The sequence below is a fragment of the Bufo gargarizans genome, chromosome 3, assembly GCF_014858855.1.
Source record: "Bufo gargarizans isolate SCDJY-AF-19 chromosome 3, ASM1485885v1, whole genome shotgun sequence".
Taxonomy (NCBI): Eukaryota; Metazoa; Chordata; class Amphibia; order Anura; family Bufonidae; genus Bufo; species Bufo gargarizans.
Genome location: NC_058082.1, coordinates 219,437,243 through 219,463,404, shown reverse-complemented (window position 1 = coordinate 219,463,404; position 26,162 = coordinate 219,437,243). Strand labels below are relative to the sequence as shown.

The following is a 26,162-nucleotide window of genomic DNA, read 5'->3' as shown; positions in this document are numbered from 1 at the left end:
AACTGAAAAAAAGCTGAAGTTGGAAAGAGGATGGGTTCTACAAATGGATCATGATCCTAAACACAACTCAAAATTCACAACAGACTACCTCAAAAAGTGCAAGCTAAAGGTTTTACATGGCCCTCAAAGTCCCCTGATCTGGACATCATTAACAATCTATGAATAGAGTTTAAGAGAGCAGTGCATGCATGATGGCCCAGGAATCTCACAGAACTGAAAGACTTTTGCAAGTAAGAATGGATGAAAATCCCTCAAACAAAAATTTAAAAACTGTTGGCTGGCTACAAAAAGTGTTTACAAGCGTGATACTTGCCAAAGGGGGTGCAACTAGGTAGTAACCATGAAGGGTAACAAATAAAGAAATAGGCTTGAAGCCCATTTCTTTTTTTGTTATTTTAAAAGTGTAAAATATTAAAATATCGTTTTTACTTAAAATACAAAGGGAATGTGTCATCTTTAGCTTTGTCTTTTGGAGATCATTTCATCTTCAACTTGCTTAATTGTTCACAGTAACAGTAATTTTGACCAGTGGTGGCCAGACTTTTGCATGCCACTGCACTTTCTCCAGATTGGACATGCTGCCCTTTTCTACACAATGTAATGGCATGTTTGACAGAAATATTTTTCTAATTACCTGCTCAAATTTTTACAAGCTGCTGTTAATTCATGGATTTACATGGCCATTTATGCACCAGTTTCTAAGCTGCCTGTTCATTATATATTAGTGTGACCAAAACTATTATTAGGCATGTTCATCCAATGACATCAGATGGCTCCACTCAATTTGAGAACACTTTACAATGAAAAATGAATGTAATGCTACCCACCTGAATTCTTGTTATTGACCATGGAAATTCCATATCCCATTTCAGTCTCCCTAGCCATAAGTTCACATGAAAAAGTCACGTGAGTTCAACTCCTCTAACTGCATTAACAAAACTCTGGGGGGGTTCTCCTTTTTTATCTGTTAACATGTTTTCGCTACATGTTACTTGATGTTTTCATTTTTTGTATTATTTGATACTGCATTATTTATTATTAAATGAATTTATAATACACATTTGAATGCATACTGTAATGCTATTTTCAGAGTTCATTTGGAAAATAAAAATAAACATTTTGGGAAACTGATTGCTATGGGCAACGAAGCCAGTTTTCCTTTACACTAGTTTTGATAAATCTGCCCCTATATGTTCTCAGTCTACCTAGTATAGGTGTTTAACTAACCATCTGAATACAGCTAAAAAAAGGCTATACTGACATATAGTGGCCTGAAAGAGCTCAAAATGACACTTTTTTGTCAGATAAATGGGGGCTTATGGATATGTTTGATATAGGCACTGTAACTAACTCGTACATAGGGCAATGAGGAACTCACTATATTTACTGTAAAGAGAAAAAAGATTTGCATTTGTCCAAAACAGGACATATCCGAATCTACCATCACTAGTATTGACCATGGAGATGTCTACCACAGTTAGCAAGCATGTTTTCCCACAGTTTTACATTAAAAAAGAAAAAGAATGGGTCATTGCACATAAAGTGTAGAACAGTTGCCTTTCTTCTGACGAAGATCACATCTTTACCAGAGTTTTAGACCTTGTTCTTTTTTATGTGAACTTGTGAATACAGAGAGATTTCCTGTAACTTCTGAATGTTTAAATGGTCTATCTGCTGTCACTGGTTCATTCGTGTTTAGTTGTTCTGGACTTGGTCTTGTCATCAATACATAGCTAGCTTTATGGCCCACTTACACGGGCTGAGCCTACAATTATCGGTAATGAACCGTTCATTTCCGATAATTGCCTGCTTATCAGAGGAGGTGAGATTGACCATCTCCTCTGTATGGGAAGATGTATGGGGTTCAGCGATCACTTGTCTGATTGCTCATTCCCATAGAGAATCATTGCTTCTGGGCAGCAGATCACTGTTCACACAGAAACAATGATTTATGTGTCCACATGAACAATGTTTTCAACCGATGAACGAGTGTTTGTTGTTTTATCGTTTGATCCATGACACCTTTAGACCACAACAGGCATTCGTAGAAACATTTGTTCCTTATTATGAGCCCAAGAATCGTCTTGTGTAAAGAGACCTTTAGGCTTTGGAATTAAAATAGACATGGGTTGTAACATATTTTCCCATCCTCTATGGAAAATGGAGAGTGTAAATCAGCTAACATCATGGTGATGGTATGGTGACAGTGTGACTGTATGCTAGCTAACCTCCAAACTGCGTGTAATACCCCAAAAGTTGTTTTAGTTAACTTGTGATTGTATTATGACTGTGTTGTTTCACTTTGTACTTGTGTTTGAAGTTGTTTTACATCAAACTCTGTAGGAAATTTAGCTCAAAGCCATATTTTCAATCTGCTGTGTATAAGAGTCGTGTGTGGTCTGCTGAGATAGACCAGCATTACTGCTTTATTTAAAGGACAGAGAAGCAGTACTTTGTCAGAATGAAAATGGAAAATAGAGTGGTTGAGGCTGACGTACAGCAAGTTAATGAATTTGCCCCACTTTGCATGGGAACTGCTCTGCTCTTTTTATGAAGATGGCTGACTTTTGTGTCCAGATCTAGAATACTTAAAAGAATGTATCTCGATTGTATAATGATTGCTTTTACCACATTTAATTCCCTGAGTAAAAGGTTGTCACATATCTTTATATGAAGGTTAATTAGTTTTGCCTCAAAATAATCCCATTTCCGTTTTCATTTTCCTGGAGGGATTTTTTTTATTTCACATCCGCAGTGACTCAGTCATTTGAGTATTTCTTATTTTGAGAATCTCGCTATGATTCTGTACACTGGCAATGTTTAAAATTTCATTAGGGAACACTTTTGGTAGAAAAGAATGTTCTCACAAATATCAAGCCCAGGACAGATGTACTGTAGCCCTTGGAGCTTCCAACGCCTGCTGACAGAAAACATCTGCTGGATATTTTGTGAGTGCCTGAGAACCCTCCCACACACTACTACAAAACAATTGGCAGAACCGCTTTCTCAGTGTCTTACTGAGATTTGCGTCTTCAAAACAGGTGTATGATTTTGCAAGAAATTCCTTGGAGCACCTGTGAAAAATAAATCTGATGTATTTATGTATTCCATTACTGTGCCATCATCTTTTTATGACCAACATGTCCTTGTAAATACATTTTTGAATGGAATTAGGAAGACTGGACATTCCAAGTAGCATACTATGCCTAGCAGTTGTTGTGTTATGAATCATCAAAACAGTGATGCACCGTGAATGGGAACATTTTTCCACAGCTAGCAACATAGTTAAAAAGCTCTAAAATACTAAAAAGACTTTAGTGATCAGTAATTGGCAGTTTTTTGGTGTCAAAGCCAGACCTTCCTATATATTTTCTATTCTTTTTGAAGCCACTGCTGGAATTGACTCAAAAACTGCATTAAAAACTGTAGTGGTATTTAACCCCATCACTACTGAGCCACTTTTCACCTTAAATCCCAGGCCGATTTTTGCAAGTCTGACGTGTCATTTTATGTGGTAATAACTTTAAAACACTTTTACTTATCCAGGCCATTCTGAAATTGTTTTCTCGTTACACATTGTACTTTATGACAGTGGTAAAATTGAGTAAAAAAAAAATCCATTTTTATTTATAAAAAATACCAAATTTACAAAAAAAAGTTGGAAACATTAGTAAATTTCAATTTCTCTACTTTTATAATAGATAGTAATAACTCCAAAAATAGTTACTACTTTACATTCTCCATATGTCTACTTCATGTTTGGATCATTTTGTGAATGCCATTTTATTTTTTGGGGACGTTAGAAGGTTTAGAATTTACAAGCAAATCTTGAAATTTTTCAGAAAATTTCCAAAACCCACTTTTTAAAGACCAGTTCAGGTCTGAAGTCACTTTGTGAGGCTTACATAATAGAAACCACCCAAAAATGACCCCATTTTTGAAACTACACCCCTCAAGGTATAAAAAACTGATTAATTTACAAACTTTGTTAATTGGAAAATAAAGATGAAATTTCAGAATTTTACTTTTTGGGCAGATTTTCCATTTTAATCATTTTTTTTCACTAACAAAGCAAGGGTTAACAGCTAAACAAAACATTATATTTATTGCCCTGATTCTGTAGTTTACAGAAACACCCCATATGTGGTCGTAAACTGCTGTATGGGCAGACGGCATTGAGCAGAAGGAAAGGAACTCCATATGGTTTTTGGAAAGCAGATTTCACTGGGATAATTTTAAGCTGCCATGTCACATTTGAAGAACCCCTAATGCACCACTAGAGTAGAAACTCCAAAAAAAGACAGTTTTGGCAGTTTTGTTGGTACTATTTTAAGGTACACATGATTTTTTTGATTACTATTTTGGGGTGCATATGACTTTTTGATCGATTTTCTTCTTTTTTTTTTTTTTACATTTAACACAGTAAAAGCATTTTTGACAGTGTTTACCTGAGGGGTTAGGTCATGTGATATTTTTATAGAGCTGGTCGATACGAACGCGGCGATACTTAGTATATCTACTTTTCTTTTTTTCCCTATTTTTTATTTAAAAAATTTACTATATTTTGGGAAAAGAATGCTTATATTTTTTTTACTTGAAACTTAAAATAGATATTTTTTGAAAACTTTTTTTTTTTACTTTTTTTCACTTTTACTTTTATACATTTTTAGTCCCACTCTGGGACTTCAACTTTTGGGGGTCTGATCCCCTTTACAATGCATTACAATAAGTCTGTATTGTAATGCATTGGCTGTAACTGTATTACACAGTGTAATACACTTACCCTAAGTTCACACTTGCGCGTTTTACAGCGCGTTCCTACGCGCTGTAAAACGCGCAACACATGAAAACCAATGCTTCCCTATGGGGCTGGTTCACATTTTCGCGTTTTACAGCGCGTTTGAACGCGCTGTAAAACGCCCGACGCTCAAACAAGTACAGGAGCTTTTTTTGGCGCGTTTGACGCGCGTTTGGGCCATAGACTCTTTGGACAACACTGCTGTCAATCACCCAAACGCGCGTCAAACGCGCGTTTACTATTACAAGAAACGCGCATAAAAATGCGTGACAAAATCGCGCATAAAAACGCGCGTTTGCGAAACGCTTAGGTGTGAAACCAGGGTTACAGCCTGCTTGCTTGTTTGGCAAACTCCCCTTCTTGGGCTGGATCTCACAGGCTCTCCCGGAAGGAAGGCAGCGACGATGCCTAAAGAAGGTATCGGGCTGCCTTCCCTGCAAAGGGGTCCCCGTCACAGCAGCGCGGGGACCCCATAAACACCGGCACCCGTGAGGATATCGCATGTGTCGCGGTCAGCGCTGACCACGGCCATGCAAGGGTTAATGCGCCGGTGTTTTCACCGATGCCGAAGCATACAGCAGGGGTCCGGCTATCAGTTACAGCCAGACCCCTGTCTCTGACCGGCTGGCGTAGCTCCTGCCCAATCAGCACGCTGTACCTGTACTGCGCTGGGATTTCTGTTCTGCATTTCTGCGCCGTACATGTACTGCGCTGGTATCCTAAGGGTTAAAAAAAAATGCTGTGTGTGAAATTCACCTTAAAAATAAATAGTGGGGTGATTAATCAACAGATTTGCAGCATTTTTTTTTTCAAGTTGCAATTTGCAAGCAAATTTGAAAAAAGTCACAAATTGTATTTTGCTTTTTGCATTGTACCGTCTGTCAATTTAAAAAAATTTGAGTGGTGTACAGGGAAATCTTTAGATAGATATATTGATAAAGCCAGAAAATGAAGCAGATTTGTCAATAGCAGGCATACTGTAGATTTATTTTCAGACTTTAGGACAGTCTAATGTGGCACATTTTACTCCAATATACCTTAGTTTAAAGGGGGTGTTCACTTTTGGGTGGGTGATTTGGCAAACTCCCCTTCTTGGGCAGACCTGCAGGAATTCTTACCTGTTTCCTGGTGCTGACTCCTGATTATTCTCTTCCCAGCCTCAGCTGCTCCTCTGTGCTCCCAAGATGTATGCTTCCATTTTCACGAGGCTGCAGCCAATTGCTGGTCACAGCTTGACCTGTTTCCCTTGTGTTATACGTTGCACAAACCCTTTATTTTTTTTTATTTTCCAAAATGAAATGATAGACAGTGAACTATTATAGACTATAAAGACATTGAAAGAGTTTATGGCTTTCAACTGGTTTGAGGAGACTTTGAAGAGATTTTATTCAAGAAGAACATGAGCTGGTCTTTCCATGATGGTCTTTCTGCATTTATGCACAAACATGATAATGATTTTCCTACAGAATGCAATGGGGAAATAAATGATAAATAATTTTTTTAAAATGGCAAAAGCAAATTTTTATATGTAATATGAATGATTTGTAAGAGCAGATGCCATGAACAAAATGTGCATTTATACATATTAGAAATAAACTTTTCTACATTTCAGCAATATTCTATTTACTGAATGCAATCTACAGTGGTAAAAAGTCTACAACTGCTAAAAATTGCTATTCAACAATACCCTGAAAATGTCTGCAATAAATTTTCAACTTCACAAACAAGAGACAATCCTCATGTTGTGTACATGAATTATTATAACATGCGCTTGAACTGTGTCATTGGAATCTTATGGGGCAATTTATCATGAGAGTAATATTTGAAGTCAGTTATCCTTCAGTCTGCATTAGAGTACTTTGCATCAAATTGATCAAATAAAACATGTTTATTAAATTTTCGACATCTTTAAATTTAACACTACTCCAGTTTTCAGCACCACCGCTCTACTGGAGTGGCTTTGAGATTTTATTATAAAGTCCCAGTCATAAATCTGGAGTGAAACACACTAGTATGTACGGGTGAAGTACTGTAGTATGTACGGGTGACTTGCATTATTCCTTCCCATGTGCATAACCTTACATTTGTCAGTGTTAAACCTCATTTGCCACTTCTCTGCTTAAGCCTCCAATCTATCCAGATCCCTCTGTAGCAGTATAGTGTCCTCTTCTGTGTTAATTACTTTACACAGTTTAGTGTCATCTGCAAAAAAATTATATTTTACTATGCAAGCCTTCTACAAGATCATTAATAAATATATTGAAGAGAATAGGGCCCAATACTGACCCCGGAGGTACTCCACTAGTGACAGTGACCCAATCTGAGTGTGTACAGTTAATAGCCACCCTATGTTTTCTATCACTGAGCCAGTTACTTACCCACAGCCAGTTACTTATCCTTGTGACAGATTCCCTTTAATAAAGTACATGCCTCTGCTCCAACTGTGTTAGCAAGGACATTTCTGATCAATATCATCACCTTTACATAGGTACCATATTAAGCTGGCTGTATACATCAGATATCTGCCATCAGATAGCTATTTCTCCCGGCCACCCACACCTAAGAACATTCACAACTAACCTGGTTGACTATAAGCCACTGCCAGACACCTCAGGAGGCAGCTTACGTCAGTCTTTTTTAGAACATAGTATCTAGCAAGTGCTGTCAACATTGTGTATGTGAATGCCACCTTTACAGATATACTCTTTGAAATTCTAAAAATTTGGGTCTTTTATTTTACTCTGGAAAATATATACAATTATTAACGATATTGGTAGAGTAAATAATCCATTTGGTCTTCATCAGCCCTCCACTCACTGTCTGTACTTGTGTTCCTGTGTATGAAACATTCTGTCTCACACTAGCTCCTTATCTTATCTGCTTTGGTTTATTTTTGTTGACAGTCAATGGCAAGGGATCTGGCTGTACCCTCTGATTGATTTCTGCATGCAGTGTAGTATAGAACCTCCCAGTCCCTCTCTACTCACTTATCAACACAGAGAAGGTCTGTGTACTATGCTCTTATTCAAGCCATGTACAGAAATATGAGCTTGAATGCTATACAAATTGGCTTTATATTAAGATATGGAAAGGACTACACAGAGATTACTATTAGGGTGACAGTGTAACTTGACCAACTGATCAAGCTACATGATATTGACTGATGCAATATTGACTGTATTGGGACTATCTCATGCAGTAATAGAAACATCTTACTACAGTGTGATCGATGTTTGGCTATATACTGTATTTGGTGGAGAAATCAAAAAGATCCAGCTGTAAGGTGACATCACAAACAGAATGACAGAAGCAGGAAATTACTGTCATTATAATTCTTAGGGTACTTTCGCACTAGCGTCGCTGGATTCTGGCAGGCAGTTCCGTTGCCGGAACTTTCTGCTGGGTCCTGCAATCTGTATGCAAACGGATACCATTTGTAGATGGATCCGGATCCGTCTCACAAATGTATTGCAATACCAGATCAGTCTCTTCGGTTGTCATCTGGAAAAACGGATCCGGTAGTTATCTTTTTCACATTTTTAAAGGTCTGCACATGCGCAGACAGCAAAACCAGTTCCGTTTTTCCAGAACACTTAGGGCCGGATCCGGCATTAATGCATTCCAATGTAAAATAATGCCGGATCCGGCATTCCGGAAAGTGTTCCGGAATTTTGGACGGAGAAAATACTGCAGCATGCTGCGGTATTTTCTCCGTCCAAAAACCGTACAGTGACTGAACTGAAGACATCCTGATGCATCCTGAACGGATTGCTCTCCATTCAGAATGCATTAGGATAAAACTGATCAGTTTTTTTCTGGTATTGAGCCCCTAGGACGGAACTCAGCACCGGAAAAGAAAAACGCTAGTGTGAAAGTACCTTTAGAGGAGTTGTCACCAGATTATGCCTATCTCCTAAATGACAACTCTGCCTAGTTTTCAGGGCATCTGGCAGAACTGGGTGAGTTCAATAGTCCTGTGGGTTCAATAATGAAATCTTTTTGTTGTTGCATTTTATCATCTATAGCAGGCGATGCGTACATTTGCATCTCCTTTGACAATATACAGTATATATACATTTTTAAAACAAATATATTTGTGTCCTCTGTATGGCCAAAACTGGTGTGAACTAACATAGAAACATAGAAACATAGAATGTGTCGGCAGATAAGAACCATTTGGCCCATCTAGTCTGCCCAATATATCTGAATCCTATGAATAGTCCCTGGCCCTATCTAACCTGTCATGAAAACATTTGTTTCCTGCATTGTTAAAACGTCACAGTCTCAAAAATTGGAATTTGTATCACTCCATAACCAGACGTGAAAGAAAAAATTGTGTTTAGTCAGCACATCCCAATGTACAGGTTCACGTCGCCATGGCTGAAAGCACAAAAGCAGAAACAAACACAATGCCACAGCACTCTGCATACACATTAATAAAAATATATAAAATAGTCTCATGCTCACTAAATTTTGTACAAAATCATTTGCGCCTGTCAGCCCCAGCAAGGCGATCTCTTTAGGACAGCAACTTACGCTAAATACTACCTCTGCTGGTGCCATACTGGCCATTAAATTCAGGTTCCACATGCATGCTGATCCCACTGACACACAGGCACAAATGATTTTGTACAAATTGTATTTGTCAAGAATCTCACGTTTATATAATGAGCATAGCATTGGCACTAGTATATTTTCTATAGTGAGCATGGCACCATTTTATTGTGTTAGTTCTTTTGACTCCATAACCAGGGTCTAAATGTAATCCAAACCTAACCATTTCACGGCAGAAACTATCCTATTTGAATTGTCCTATTCACTTAGGTAATGTGTCTGATTGGGGCCCCTGCCAATCACAAGAACAGGGACTTTGTGTTCCCACGTTTGAATGGAGGGGCAGCCACTAATGCCCAGTGCCACTTCTTTCAACTGTTTTGGACTGCCAGAGAGAGCAGTGTACAAGCGCACAGTTATCTACAGCAGTCCCATAGAGGTGAATGGAGCAGTAATACGCATACATGACTGCCCCTCCATTCAGATGGGGGAACACAAGACATCCATTCTCATCTGTGGGAGCCAAAGCAGAAACGTATTCCCTCTCCTGTGGATAGTAGATAAGTGTTTTAGGGACACAACTCCTTTAAATACTGGATTGTCATGGCAGTCAAAACACATACACATGTTACACATGTTTCCATTTCTACATCTGGGAAAGACATGATATTTCAGTTTTGGAACCAGTTTAATCCTTGTTTAGAACTGCAGTTTCCTATCTGAAAGGCATAGCCTAACAATTGTGTAATTTCTTTAAGCACGCAGTTGAAAAGTGTTACAGCATTCAGTTCCACCCGACATGTTTCGCCAGCAACCTGGCATCTTCATGGTTATTGACATTCACTGCCCATACCCCTGAAGAAAAACATGTCAAGGGCAAAGAGTGATGGAGTCATTTATTCAGACTGGCATATTAGACCCTGCACTGGAACTTGATATGCCTAAGTCATGTAGAGGCACCGAACTCTACATGACATAGGTCCATGTTCTGGTGGCGTGCAACAGCCTTAAATGTACACCAGCTCCCTTGCTGGCTTAGAGTTAAATCATTTTCTATAAAAAAAACTGGCAGACAAAAAATTTTATGGTTGGGCCTGACTGACCGCCTTCTTCCCTGCCCACACCACACCCGTTTTTTAGGACTGGCGTACATGACGTGGAAGGGGAAGAAGATGCAGATTTTTCTGCAAATCACCCTTGCGACAAAATCTGTGCCAAATATACACCAAAAAGTGGAGTATATTTGGTCATAAGTGACCCCCTGAATATTTTTAAGTGTGCAGAGGCGCATTGGGCAGCTAATGTATCATAGATATTGAGTAGTCAGCAAGAGTAAGGGAATAGCAGGACTGTACACTGCTATATCCTATCAGACAAATATATCTGATAGCGGGCAGCAACAGTGTGCTATCTGCCCTGTATTCATATTATCGCCCATAGATTTTATAGAATTAAATAAAGAAAACATTTTAATATACTAAAATGGCAATTGTAAAAAGTGTTAGTTTAGTAGTCTTAAACTAATTGTAGTAAAAAAGAGAATAAGGGCTCACACACATGCACATACATGATTGTATGATAGTTTTATACATACGCTTTGAGCTTTAGAGAATCCTAATACAATCCTTATAAAGTTCTGTGGGGCCCTATGATACCTCTGCATGCCACTGTGGAATGCTCCATCAGATGTCAAAATACATACAGTACAGAGGCACCATACAGCAGGAAATGGTGTGCCAACAGATCTGTAGTATGGTGCCACTGGGATTCCATGTGCTCGTCTGGTGCAGACAGATTTGCCATGTGCATGGGGCCAAAATCTAACAGGGATAGTGCCACAGTGAGTACTGTTTTTCATATGCATTTATATGCTTGTGCCAGAATGGGGAACCATCCTGTAAGAGCAGCTCCCAATTTGGCAGAACCAGCACACCCATACATAACATCATCATTCATTTAAATGATTGCCTTGTAATAATAGTATAATAGGGGGCACTGTAGGAGACATGGAAGCCTAGCCATAGCAATTGCAGCCAATTGCCAGAGGGCAGAAAAGCCAGCTGCAACTCTTCTTTTTAAAAAGGGGTTGTCTTTGTGAGACAACCATGGCAGCAAAGAACAAAAATCTATGAATAAGGGTCCATTCACACGTTTGTGTGTGTTTTGTGGATCCGCAAAACATGGACATCGGCGATGTGCGTTCCGCATTTTGCGAACCGCACATCGCCGGCACTTAATAGAGCAGCACGAAATGCCAGCAGAATGCTTGGATGTATAGGGAGAGGTATAAGCAGTAGAAAGAGTGAAGTGCTTATGCCGCTGTACAGAACACTGGTGAGACCTCACTTGGAGTATTGTGCGCAGTACTGGAGGCCATATCTCCAGAAGGATATTGATACTCTAGAGAGAGTTCAGAGAAGAGCTACTAAACTAGTACATGGATTGCAGGATAAAACTTACCAGGAAAGGTTAAAAGACCTTAATATGTATAGCTTGGAAGAAAGAAGAGACAGAGGGGATATGATAGAAACTTTTAAATACATAAAGGGAATCAACTCGGTGGAGGAGAGCATATTTAAAAGAAGAAAAACTACCACAAGAGGACACAGTTTTAAATTAGAGGGGCAAAGGTTTAAAAGTAATATCAGGAAGTATTACTTTACTGAAAGAGTAGTGGATGCATGGAATAGCCTTCCTGCAGAAGTGGTAGCTGCAAATACAGTGAAGGAGTTTAAGCATGCATGGGATAGGCATAAGGCCATCCTTCATATAAGATAGGGCCAGGGACTATTCATAGGATTCAGATATATTGGGCAGACTAGATGGGCCAAATGGTTCTTATCTGCCGACACATTCTATGTTTCTATGTTGTCCGCAACTTCGGACAAGAATAGGACATGTTCTATTTATTTGGGGGGGGGAACGGAATTGTGGACCCAGAAGTGCGGGTCTGCAATTCTGGTACTCGGGCAGCACATCGTGCTGCCCCATAGAAATAAATGGGTCCGCATATATACACTACTCACAAAAAGTTAGGGATATTTGGCTTTTGGGTAATATTTATGGAAAACATGAAGGGCCAGATTTATTATTACACTTACATCTTACTCCACTTTTACATGTCCAAAGTCAGATCTATTAATAGTCCTTTAATACTGTGATAAATGTGGTTTGACAGTAGCAGTTTATCCTTCAGTAAGTGGTTTTACAAAAGTCGCATGTCTTTACGAAAAAGTTGCATGTTCTATTGAAAAGTCACATAAGATAAGCATGGTCCTCACGTCACCTCTAAACCCGAAAGAGAAGACGTCATCGGCGCAGGCGCACTGAGGAAAATTACCCAAAATTTGGAAAAGATTGCAAGTTTCAATTTCTCTACTTCTATAATACATAGTAATACCTCCAAAAATAGTTATTACTTTACATTCCCCATATGTCTACTTCATGTTTGGATCATTTTGGGAATTATATTTTATTTTTTGGGGATGTTACAAGGCTTAGAAGTTTAGAAGCAAATCTTGAAATTTTTCAGAAATCTTCAAAAACCCAATTTTTAGGGACCAGTTCAGGTCTGAAGTCACTCTGCAAGGCTTACATAATAGAAACCACCCAAAAATGACGCCATTCTATAAACTACACCCCTCAAAGTATTCAAAACTGATTTTACAAACTTTATTAACCTTTTAGGTGTTCCACAAGAATTAATGGAAAATAGAGATGCAATTTCAAAATTTCACTTTTTTGGCAGATTTTCAATTTTAATAATTTTTTTTCCGATTACAAAGCAAGGGTTAACAGCGAAACCAAACTCAATATTTGTGGCCCTAATTTTGTAGCTTAGAGAAACACCCCACATGTGGTCGTAAACCTCTGTACGGGCACACGGCAGGGCGCAGAAGGAAAGGAATGCCATACGGTTTTTGGAAGGCAGGTTTTGCTGGACTGTTTTTTTTGACACCATGTCCCATTTGAAGCCCCCCTGATGCACCCCTAGAGTAGAAACTCCATAAAAGTGACCCCATCTAAGAAACTACACCCCTCAAGATATTCAAAACAGATTTTACAAACGTCATTTACCCTTTAGGTGTTCCACAAGAGTTATTGGCAAATGGAGATGAAATTTCAGAATTTCAATTTTTGGGCAAATTTTCCATTTTAATTCATTTTTCCCAGTAACAAAGCAAGGGTTAACAGCCAAACAAAACTCAATATTTATGGCCCTGATTCTGTAGTTTACAGAAACACCCCATATGTGTTCGTAAACAGCTGTACGGGCACACGTCAGGGCGCAGAAGGAAAGGAATGCCATACGGTTTTTGGAAGGCAGATTTTGCTGGACTGTTTTTTTTGACACCATGTCCCATTTGAAGCCCCCGTGATGCACCCCTAGAGTAGAAACTCCAAAAAAGTGGCCCCATTTTAGAAACTACGGGATAGGGTGGCAGTATTGTTGGTTCTAGTGTAGGGTACATGTGATTTTTGGTTGCTCTATATTACACTTTTTGTGAGGCAAGATAACAAGAAATGGCACCGTTTTTATTTTTTGTTATTTACAACATTTATCTGACAGGTTAGATCATGTGATATTTTTATAGACCAGGTTGTCATGGATGCGGCGATACATAAATAAAAAAAAGTATACATATTAGGTAAGTTTTACACAATGATTTCATCTTTTTAAGCAAAAAAAATCATGTTTTAGTGTTTCCATAGTCTGAGAGCCATAATTTTTTCTGTTTTTTTGGCGATTACCTTGGGTAGGGTATGGTTTTTGCGGGATGAGATGACGGTTTTATTGGCACTATTTTGGTGTGTGTGTGACTTTTTGATTGCTTGCTATTACACTTTTTGTGATGTAAGGTGACCAAAAATGGTTTATTTAACACAGTTTTAATTTTTTTTTTTTTTACGGTGTTCCTCTGAGGGGTTAGGTCATGTGATATTTTTATAGAGCTGGTCGATATGGACGCGGAGATACCTAATATGTATACTTTTTATTTATTTATGTAAGTTTTATGCCTCATGCACACGGCCGTGTTCCGCGGCCGAGAGCGGACCGGGATTCCTGCTGACAGCATGAGCGCGCAGCGTCATTGGTTGCTATGACACCGTGCACTTCATGCAGCCACTGCTGTACAGTAATACACTAGCGACTATACACTACACTAGCATAGTGTATTACTGTACAGCAGCGGCTGCATGAAGCGCACAGCGTCATAGCAACCAATGCAACCAATGATGCCGCACGCTCATGCTGTCAGCAGGAATCCTGGCCAGGTTTCCAGGGTCCGCTCTCGGCCGTGTGCATGAGGCCTTACACAATGATTTCATTTTTGAAGCAAAAAAAAAATTATGTTTTAGTGTTTCCATAGTCTGAGAGACATAAGTTTTTGGGCGATTACCTTGGGTAGGGTATGATTGTTGCAGGATGAGATGACGGTTTGATTGGCACTATTTTGGGGTGCATATGACTTTTTGATCGCTTGCTATTACACTTTTTGTGATGTAAGGTGGTAAAAAATTGTTTATTTAGCACACTTTTTTCGGTTAGGTCATGTGATATTTTTATAAAGCCGGTTGATACGAACGCGGCAATACAAAATATGTATATTTTTATTTATTTATGTCAGTTTTACACAATAACAGATTTTTTCAAACAAAAAAAATAATGTTTTAGTGTCGTCATATTCTGAGCCATAGTGTTTTTTTGGGGGGGCGATTGTCTCAGCTAGGGGCTCATTTTTTGCAGGATGAGGTGACAGTTAGATTGGTACTATTTTGGTGGGCAAACGCCTTTTTGATCGCTTGCTGTTGTACTTTTTGTGATGTAAGGTTACAATTTTTATTTTATTTTAGCAAAGTTTTTATTTTTTACGGTGTTCATCTGAGGGGTTAGGTCATGTGATATGTTTATAGAGCCGGTCGATACGGACGCGGCGATACCTAATATGTATACTTTTTTTTCCCCCCCCTATTTTTTACCATTTTTTTTTTTTACTTTATTTGGTGAAAATGACGTTTTTGTTTATTTTTACTTGAAACTTTAAATTTTTTGGGGGGAAAACTCATACAGCTTCCGGGGCCTGTGAGATCCAGGGGGCTGGATTTCACAGGCTCTTCACCGGAAGGCAGCGCAGATGCCTCAGGAAGGCATCGCGCTGCCTTCCATGCCTTCGGGTCCCCCCCACAGCCCCATGGGGACCCGATGGCACCGCCGCACTATAGAAAGCCGCAAATCGCAGGTCTGAATTGACCTGCGTTTTGCGGCGATCGCCGACACGAGGCGATCACGGGAACCCCCCCCGCGCATTTAGCCTAGGTGCCTGCTCAATGATTTGAGCAGGCACCAGGTTCCGATCACTGCAGTGATCGGAACTATACATGACGTACTGGTATAGTCATGGGTCCTTAAGGACTCGGGATCCATGCCGTACCGGTACGCAATGGGTCCCTAAGGGGTTAATAACGTTAGCCTGAAACATAACAGCCAACAGACATTAGTGATTAATAAACGTGAGCCTGAATGACATGACAGGCGACATATATTAGTAATTAATAAACGTAAGCCTGAGTAACGTAACAGGCAACAGACATTAGTAGTTAATAAACGTAAGCCTGAGTAACGTGACAGGCAACGGACATTGGTAACTAATGATCGCAAGACTGAGTAATGTAACAGGCAACAAATATTTGTGATCAGTGACGTAAGCCTGAAACATAACAGGCAACAGACATTGGTAATTAATAAACGTAAGCCTGAATGACGTAACAGGCAATGGACCCTAGTAGTTCGGAAATTTTTATATTTTTAGGTGATAGGTTAATAACATGGTGATTTACAACTAGTTGCTGGCAACTATACTTACTCTTTTTGGACTGGAACCACCGAAACACTGACCCTGGTGGTAGGCGCTGGCAGTGGAGTTAGTGGCCGGTCCCCCTGATAAGGCTTTTGACTGCCTCCTGCCTAGGTACCTGACTGGGTCTACCCAATTGATAATAACCGAACCGAACGGGACCCCCGAACCAGGGGGAAGGATAAACCTGAAGCCTGAAAAAGACAATTGGGTGTTAAGCAGCCCGGGCCGAGATAAAGCAGAGCAAAAGAACGTGTTTTTTTTCCATTTGATTCATATGAGTGAGTTTGAGTTTCCCCCCTCGCCTTGGCATAGTGAGTGACGGCTTCAGAGCCGGTGCAGTGGAACTTCTAGCTTAAAAAACGCACTGCCACACCGGCGAACGAACAATGGAGAAGCTCGGCTCCTGTGCATGCTACGACCGAACCCGCCCCCTCCGGTACCAGAGAATGAACGGCGCCGCGACAAGGGACACCCTGCAGATGGAGCCCTTGTGCAACAGCTGCCGCCGGCAACACAGGAAGTGGCCGGAGCCCGCAAGGAGCGAGACGGCCGAAGCAGGAGTGGCAGAATCGGCCTCTGATCTCGTGGGGCTGCGTTGGCTCCTGCAGCCCTAAAAAACACTGACACGCCGGCTTGCATAACTGAGCGGATGCCGCAGTGGAAGGCGAGCATGTCCCATCCTGCGCAAAAAAAGCGCTGACCAGCTTCAGCGAGTTGCGGCTTGTTTGTACTTACTGGACCCGGGTTGTGCCTCAGTCTCACTGCTGCCGAAGTGGAGGAAGATGAGCCGCTTGCTCCTCCGGAGCGAAAAGGAGGATGAAAACTCCCGCCAACGCTGTGGAGCTTCTGCACCTGCAACGAACATGCCCCCTAGACACCTGGGTGACAGGTGATAGGTGAGGCCGTGCCTCCGTATTTATGAGGCCTTCGCCCCTCCCACAAATGCAGGCTGACTTATCAGCCTTACCTATATATACCGTATTTTTGGCCCTATAAGACGCACCTGCCCGTAAGATGCACCTAGGTTTTTGAGGAGGAAAATAAGAAAAAATATATCTTTAACTAAAAGGTGTGTTTTTGGTGGGTTTTGAACTGATGTTGGTCTAATGTGGATGACACTATTATGAGGGATCTGTGGATGACACTTATGGGCGATCTGTGAATGACACTGTTACGGGGGATCTGTGGATGACACACTGTTATGGGGGATCTGTGGATGACACTATTATGGGGGATCTGTGGATGACACTGTTATGGAGGGGATCTGTGGATGATACTGTTATGGGGAATCTGTGGATAGCACTGTTATGGGAGAGGGATCTGTGGATGGCACTGTTATGGGGGATCTGTGGATGACATTGTTATGGGGAGGGGGATCTGTGGATGGCACTGTTATGGGGAATCTGTGGATGACATTGTTATGGGGAAGGGGATCTGTGGATGGCACTGTTATGGGGGATCTGTGGATGACATTGTTATGGGGAGGAGAATCTGTGGATGGCACTGTTATGGGGAAGGGGATCTGTGGATGACACTGTTATGGGGAGGGGTATCTGTCGATGGCACTGTTATGGGTAGAGGGATCTGTGGATGGCACTGTTATCGGGAGGGGGATCTGTGGATGGCACTGTTATGAGGGAGATCTGTGGATGACACATATATAGCATCTTATGCTATATATGTGTCATCCAGAGATCCCCCCCATAACAGTATCCCCCAATACACCGGGCCCCTCCTCTCACAGCAGTATTCATATGTAAACTGTAATCCTTAACTTCTTCTTAACTTTACTTAACGTAGCGCTATACTTTGTACTACTACTTACTATCAAGCTCCCGTACCGTAGCAGGCAGAGTGGCCAGCAGCGCAACGTGACTCACTCATGTCACGCGCCTGCTCCGTCTGCTTCATTTATAAAGTGTGAGCCAGCTATGGGAGCTTGATAGTAAGTAGTATTACACTGGATAGCGCTACTGCAACTAAAGTTAAGAAGAGGATTACAGTTTAGATATGAATACTGCTGTGAGCGGCGGGGCCCGGTATAAGAGTACAGTGACTGCAATGGGTGATTCCAGCAGTTGGCGGCCTCCAGCCCCTCCTCCCTCCCCCTGATACATCGCTGCGCTGTTAGTGATGTAAAAATGGCAGCATTCACCCCATAAGATGCACTGCCATTCCCTCCCCCCCCCCCCCCCACTTTGCATCTTATGGGGCAAAAAACACAGTGTATGTGTATATATATATATATATATATATATAGACAGGTGAAACTCGAAAAATTAGAATATTGTGCAAAAGTCCATTTATTTCAGTAATGCAACTTAAAAGGAGTTGCATTAATGCAGCTTAAAATTAGAATTTTGTGAAAAGGTTCAATATTCTAGGCTCAAAGTGTCCCACTCTAGTCAGCTAATTAATCCATACCCCCTGAGCAAAGGGTACCTCAAAAATGTGACTTTGTAGTTTCATAAGCTGTAAACCATAATCATCCAAATTATACCAAATAAAGGTTTGAAATATCTTGCTTTGCATGTGATGAGTCTATCTCATATGTTAGTTTCACCTTTTAAGTTGCATTACTGAAATAAATGAACTGTGCACAATATTCTAATTTTTCGAGTTTCACCTGTATATATTGCCATTATAGCAGTACCAGTAACTCATTTTAGCCATTATAAAAGATACATCTTTTTTATTTTCATTTTTAAGTAACAGACTTTTCCCAAACTTAGAAATTGTTTTGCCAGTGTACTGTTGTGTAACACAACTTGTGTTAGATCGCCATCTGTTGGAATAAAAATAAAACTGCAGTAGTAACAGGATTTTTTACTATAGCCAGTTGTATAAGATTGATGCAATTAGAAAAAATAGCAAAATTAAGTGCATAAAGAGAAATCACATAAAGGTAATAAAACATGAGGGGGTTAATTGAAGTATACATACTGTATATCATGGTGACTTTCAAGTGTAGGACATCAGCAGTTATGTTCACCACATGGCATAGCAGCATTAAGGTGGAAACATGAAGAAATTGTATTGCAGCAACATCAAATTTGTAAAATTAAAAGAGGGCTAAGTTTACAAGTCTCAGATCTCCAAGGGTATCCACACCTCATCCACGTGTAAATCCGCAATGAACTGTTACGTGGATTTTGATGCAGAGTTGCAGATTTCATCACGGTTCTGCAATGAAATCCGTAAATAAGCCATTCTGTCTTGCAGAATTAGCTGCAGATTTCAGAACTCCATTGTCTTCAATGGAAAACAACTGTAGCAAATCCACACACAGTCCGCAAGGTAATGAACATGCTGCAGATTTCAGAATGGACCCGGTGAGAACGAATTCCACACCACCAAGCCGTACAGAATCCACAGCATGTGAATACGGACTGAAATCTCCGCTCACTGTTGACAGAAGGCTATTTTCACATGTAGCTCTTACGTTGCAGTTTTTCTGTAGCACAATTGCAGTGTTTTACAGTACCAGCAGTAATTTTTTAGCCATTCCCATACACATGCTGCGGGAAGTTCGTGCAGGCTTAAAATCTACAGCATGTCACTTTTATGATGCAGATCTGCATCACAGATTTCACCCTTTGCAATGCAAAGGGTAAAATCTGCGTCAAATCGACCAGCATTTCTGTGCCAAAATTCAAGCATTCAATGGCATTTCAGTCACGTGTGAACCGTCCCTAGGAGTCCAGTGTATATGACTGACAGTCGTCCGCTTAAGACTCTGCATATATAGATGGATGTCAATCACCAAGTAGGACCATCCACATAACAGCAAAGTTCCGTTAGGCCTCATTCAGACAGCCGATATTTGGGCATATATCAGTGTCTGTATTATTGCTGTACTTTCCCATCCCAATATATCAATAAATCTGTCAGTGGGTAGAGAATCGCATTTGTAATGTGAACAGCATGTTATGGAGACGGACGGAAAAGCTAAAAAGTCACAGCTCTCAGAAGGTGAGCAGGAAAAACGAAAGCAAAAACAAATGTCCTGAAAGGGCTAAACCATAAGTGCGTTTCTGATTCCATAAACAAAAAGTAGCTCGTCTACCTTCTCTCATCTGTAATCTAGCCAGTTCTCACATTAGCTTTCATTTTTTGCTACATTCATTCCAGCTTTTAATAAAATAATGACAGAATTAACATCTAAAGCTGTTGTAAAACTATTTGATGGTAATTACTTTTCCTCCTTAAATACATTTTTTGTCTTTTTTTATTTTTACCTAGTACATTATAGTCAAAACCATTTTCACACAACATATTGTTTTCAGCTGTTTTTTTTATACTTTTTATGCAGGGACAACCAGGACCACTTGGTAATCAGGGCGTCTCAGGGCCACCAGGACTTATTGGAATAGAGGGATTACCAGGTCGTAAAGGAGACAAAGGTGAAAGAGGTCATCCAGGGGTCACTGGACCCCTTGGAGATAAGGTAAAATGGGAGACTATAATTACAGAATTTATTTTGTTTTATTTTTTGTTATTTTGTCATGTCATTCATGTTAAAATAAATATTCTAGTTTTTGAGTAAAGTCCCCTTTACACAGGCTGAGAATCTGCCAGATCAAGAAACCTCATAGGAACACTCTGGCTGTGTAAAGGTGCCGCCGATTACCCGATGAACGAGCGAAATGGTAGTTCGTCGGGTAATATGCTCGTTTGTGCAGGCACCTAAATCGCTATTTTCCGGCAGCAGATTGTGCTGTCTAAACATCACTCTGCCGCTGGCATAAGAGACTGTATGGGGATGAACATTAGCGCTCACTTCTCCCCATACTGTGGAGGAGATCGCTGCCTGTAAATGCTCCTTCACTGACGAGCAGGCTCTTGATGGGAAGGAATGGTTACTTAATTGCTAAATTGTCCCGTGTAAAAAAGGGATCTAAAAAAGCTAACAAAACTCTTTTTATCTTTTAGGGTCAAAGTGGTGTCACAGGATTTCCTGGAGCAAATGGTGTACCTGTGCGTATGGCAGCACTATCATTTTCTTGCATTTTAGTGACTTTTTAATAAATAGCAGCAAATTTTTTTCTCTTTTGTTTGAAATGTACATTTTACCATGATATATAATACTAATGCCTTCAACATAGTGATGTTTTTTTGTGTGAAATAATGTGCAATAATGTTTTAAATTATAATGTGCACAGGGTCATGTTGGACAAGGTGGTCCAAGAGGAAAGCCAGGATTTGATGGTTGCAATGGAACAACGGGAGATGCTGGCGAGGCTGGGCCAAGCGGTCCAAGTGGTTCTGCAGGCTATTCTGTACGTACTATATAATGTATAAAGAGGAAATATTTGGCATATGACAATACTCAGATAAGAGCTCAGAATAATTCTTCATGCCTTTCAGGAATCAGGTTTAAAGAAAGAGTAACATGCGGGTACTAACCCTAGTTGAGCCTGATGCTTATATTTACATTTTAGCTCCCTATACCCAATCAACTAGAACCAAAGCATACTTGATTGTTTTTAATGACAAATTGCTCCATATGGCTCTGTGCTAAACGTATTTAGTATCATTATACATCGCAGAGTGTGGGGAATATTTTGTGACATAAGGATACAGCCCCACTGTTTAGCCAACTGCACTTTGGACCATACCCTAAATGTGTCTGGTTAAACTAATTACAGTTAGTTAAAAAAGGAGAAAAGAAAGAAAGGAATTTGCTAGTTTCCTTACCTTTTCATATGTAAGGATTAAAAAAATTAAGAGATACTGGCAGGGCCATTTAATACTTTAGTGGCCACACAGTAGTTATGACCCCTCAATGCCTCCTCACAGTAGTTATGCCCCCTTAGTGCCCCCCATAGTAGATATGCTACCTTTAGTGCCCCCTAACAGTAGTTATACCTCCTTAGTGCCCCCTCCCAGTAGTTATGAATCCTCAAAGTAGATATGGCCCATCACAGTAGATATGCCCCTTTAGTGCCTCCTTAGAGTAGATATGCCCCCCTCACAGTAGTTATGCTCCCTCACAGTAGGTATGACCCCTTAGTGCCCCTCTCAGTAGTTATGCAACCTTTTAGTAGGTCTGCCTTCCTTAGTGCCTCCTCACATTAGGTATGCCCACTTAGTGCCTCTACACAGTACATATGCCACTTTAGTGCCCCACACAGTATATATGACCCCTTAGTGCCCCTCTCAGTAGTTATGCTACCTTTTAGTAGGTCTGCCTCCTTAGTGCCTCCTCACAGCAGATATGACACCATAGTGGCCCTTCACATTAGTTATGCCCCCTTACAGCCCCCACACATGTGTTATGCCCACTAAGTGCTCCCTCACACTACTGCTATCCTTTTAGTACCCCTTTACAATAATTTTTACCCTTAATGCCCTTCACAACAGTGCTGCATCCCCCTTAGTGCCCCAATAATGACACCCCTGTAATTTTAATAAAATAAAAAAGTATTTACTCACCTACTCCCACTTCCCCAATGACCAGAGCACATTCTCCAACTGCTTGAAGTACTCCTGCTCAGTGCAGAAGGAACCTGTTGCTGGGGAACGCACAAGCAGGGGAATGGTGAAGCAAAGAGTTTACGGCTCCCTGATTCACCATTGTATTCAACTGTATCTGCGTCCGGACGCAGGTGCATTTGAAAGTGAGAGAGATTTTATACCATACATCTCTGACAGATCGGGATTTAGCTTCTGATGCCACCACCTATACTGTACATTGGGAGAATTGAATTCCTCTGTTCCACTTTGTGACAAACTATGGAAGAGCATACAAGGTGGAGCTCATTCACAAGACTACCTCCATTTTAGTTTATAGAAGTTACCAAAAAAACTGTGAATTTCACATACGGTATACATTAGCATAAACTACATTCTACATGCATGCATGGCCACTTCTCAATTTTGTCTCTTGGTCCCTGGAGTACCAAAGCTATCAAATATATAGCATATAATGTGGATATGTCATAAATGCATAAATTAAATATCTGGGTAAAAACATGTAATGCCTTGACATAGGAGCTCCAAGAGCACTAAGGAGAGAATACTATTCATGGTCTTCTTCAGGCCTAACAAAGTAAAGCTGGCCATCTACATTAGGTCTGTGTCAGCCAAACCTGCAGATTTAAATTCAGCTGAACTATCTAACGTGTATTGGGCCTCCAGACTCTCCCCAATGGCTAAAATCTGGGATAATAAGGATCAAGCATGTTGGATGTCAAGTGCCTAATCCAATTTTTTTCAGAAGTGGCAGTGGCTTTCTCCCCTATCCCCATTGACTACATATGCGTGCTTGGCGAGGATGCATATGTATGGGAAGATCGAGAGAGATAACTGGCAGCTGAACACACATTATGAGGGACATTTATTAAGCCATTTACGACACTATTGTGGCATAAAAAAAGTCACACATTATGGTGCACGCCATATGCGGGCCATAATTCACAACTTTTTAGGCTTCTCGACACTGGAAAAGTGGCGAGAAAAAGGAGCTTCGCACTGCCTGCCACATTCACTATAACTTTCACCAGAAAGAAAGCCCCGAACTAGCATAAATGTCAGTTGATCGGCAGGACTGAGATGTGCCTGATTTGTTAAGAGTCATCTGCCTCTTAATAAATTAGGCACACCTCATGCCAGTGCAGGGAGATCAAGACTGGCGTGTGGGTACACCAGTCTTGATGAATGTCCCTGTTTGTGTGTGCACAGCCTAACAGTTTTGCCTGGATTGTTCCCTGAAGTTGCTTATACTGGAAAGCATATGGCCCCACAATCTCCACCGTACTAGTGTCAGCCTGATGGTTGGGGGTCGCAAAAATGGTTGTCAGCCAACACTTAGGGGCCATACAAAATCCGTCTTGTTGTCTGTGGGTCATATGAATGTAACAGAATGGAATCTCTTGATCGGGATACCTCTCTATTAGGGCCCATTAACACAACCGTATGGCTGTTGTGTTGTAGACCGCAAATAGTGTTCTGCAAAACACGGGTACTGGCCGTGTAAACTCCGCATCACAGATGCGGACCCATTGAATTTAAATGGGTCCACAAGACACAGCAAAAGATAGTACATGTCCTATCTTTTGCAGGGCGGAGGTACGGATAGTAAGCCAGCGGAAACACTCAGGAACCCTTCCGTGGGCTTTCGGGTCCGTGCCTCTGCACCGCAAAACATAGGACATGTCCGATCTTTTGCCGTATCTTGCAGATCACGGACCCATTCAGTTAATGGTTCCACATCCACAATGCAGAGTTTACATGGTGCCCATGTTTTGCGGACCGCTATTGGTACATGGCACGGCGGCCATACGTTCGTCTGAATGAGCCCTTAGCCAGAGAAGAAAGTCTCAGGAACATACTGAGGGCCTATTGATTTCAGCTGTGCATTATGTAATGCTGCATTCTTCTGCAAAATTGGGAAGTAAATTGTTTGCTTATAGTGACAATATTAGTTTATTTTTATTTTTTTAATGATAAGTACCTTTTTTTATATTGTTTGCTACCTAAGTATTAAATATTAACTTTATTTAACTTTATGTCACAGGGTGAACAAGGTCTCAAGGGTCAGAAAGGTGAACCTTTTTATATATCAACGGACCTTAAAAATAAAATTAGGGTAAGTGCATCATTTTAATAAAGTTTACAGAACCCTTAGATTTTTTTTCCCTTTATGTTTTTATGAACACACATAGATAAAAAATATTCAAACAAGTGTTAGTGTTGATGTTCCCTAAATATACTTACTTATAGGGCTCATATAAAGTATATGACACATTAAAGGGAATCTGTCACCTGGTTTGACCATATTAAGCTCTTACCATGGCCATGTGTAATAAATTACCTTCTCTCCTGCAGTGGTTTTCTTTCTTATTTTCATGCTTTCATTTTGCTAAAAAAGCGATTTTTGTGTTATGCAAATTAACCCTGAAGGTGCCCAGAGGGGCATTATTCTTCACCCTCTGAGCTGAGTAACGCCCCCCTGCAGTGCCTAGCCCGCCTTAGTTTATAGCCCAAGCACGCCTCCTCGCTATGTAGTAACATCCCACAGTCTAGTTTAATGGTGCCGCCCCTCTGCTACGTCAGTTAATTCATTCAAACCAGGCACCTTGAATCTTCAGTTAGTCCGGCTGAAATCTGGCACAGGCGCAGTACCGCCTACTGCCTGCTCCTGTGCGATCCGACCGCTCCTGGTCTAGCATTATAAAGACTGCCATAATGCACTACAAAATTATAGCAATATACTATATTATCGATTAGAAGAGTACATGATCTAGTTTCCTTATTAGATTCGAAAAATCTACATATTAACCACCTCCCGACCGCTGTACGCACCGATGCGTCCGGGAGGTGGTTGATTAGTTCCTCCTGGACGCATCGGCGCGTCCTCTCGCGAGACGCGAGATTACGTCACAGCCGGCTCGCGCATGCGCATCGCGGGCCGGCATTTCGCAGAAGAGTATTTCGTCAGCAGCCTGCCGGCCACGATCATTGGCTGGCAGGCTGCTGATTTTTAAAAAAACCAATCAGCAGCCATATAATCCCACATATTAGTAAATATGATGGGGTTATATGGCTGCTGTGCTCCTCTGCTCCTTCTTTTGGTCGGTTGGTTCCAGCAGAGGAGCAGAGGAGTACATCATTACTGTGAGTACCCACCACACCACATTTAGCCCCCAGATCACCCCAATTAACCCTTTGATCACCCCTTTTATCCCCCCCTGTCAATCACTAGTGAAAGGAAAAAAGTGATCAGTGCAAACTGTCACTTTTTTTTTTCACTGTTATTGACCGTTAGGTTTTAGGTATAGTTTAGGTCCCTTGGTTAGGTAGTTAGCGATCAGTTAGCGCCCAGCCCACCGCACCGCAGTCCGTTATTCGCTGATTAGCGTATCGCTAATCAGCATTTGTACTTTTATAGTATCTGGAAGTGATCAAAACTGATCACGGTCAGATCTATAATTGTACTAGTGTCACTT

The 26,162-nt window shown here is 40.8% G+C and overlaps 1 protein-coding gene across 1 annotated transcript in view; it reads left to right on the top strand.

The window, feature by feature from the left end:
* The window catches only part of COL4A2 (collagen type IV alpha 2 chain), a 257,233-nt gene that overhangs the window by 117,793 nt on the left and 113,278 nt on the right, over positions 1–26,162 (top strand). Inside the window, 4 exon segments of the mRNA XM_044284160.1 lie at positions 20,525–20,659; positions 21,145–21,189; positions 21,375–21,491; positions 24,731–24,802. Coding sequence (XP_044140095.1) covers positions 20,525–20,659; positions 21,145–21,189; positions 21,375–21,491; positions 24,731–24,802 — 369 coding nt within the window.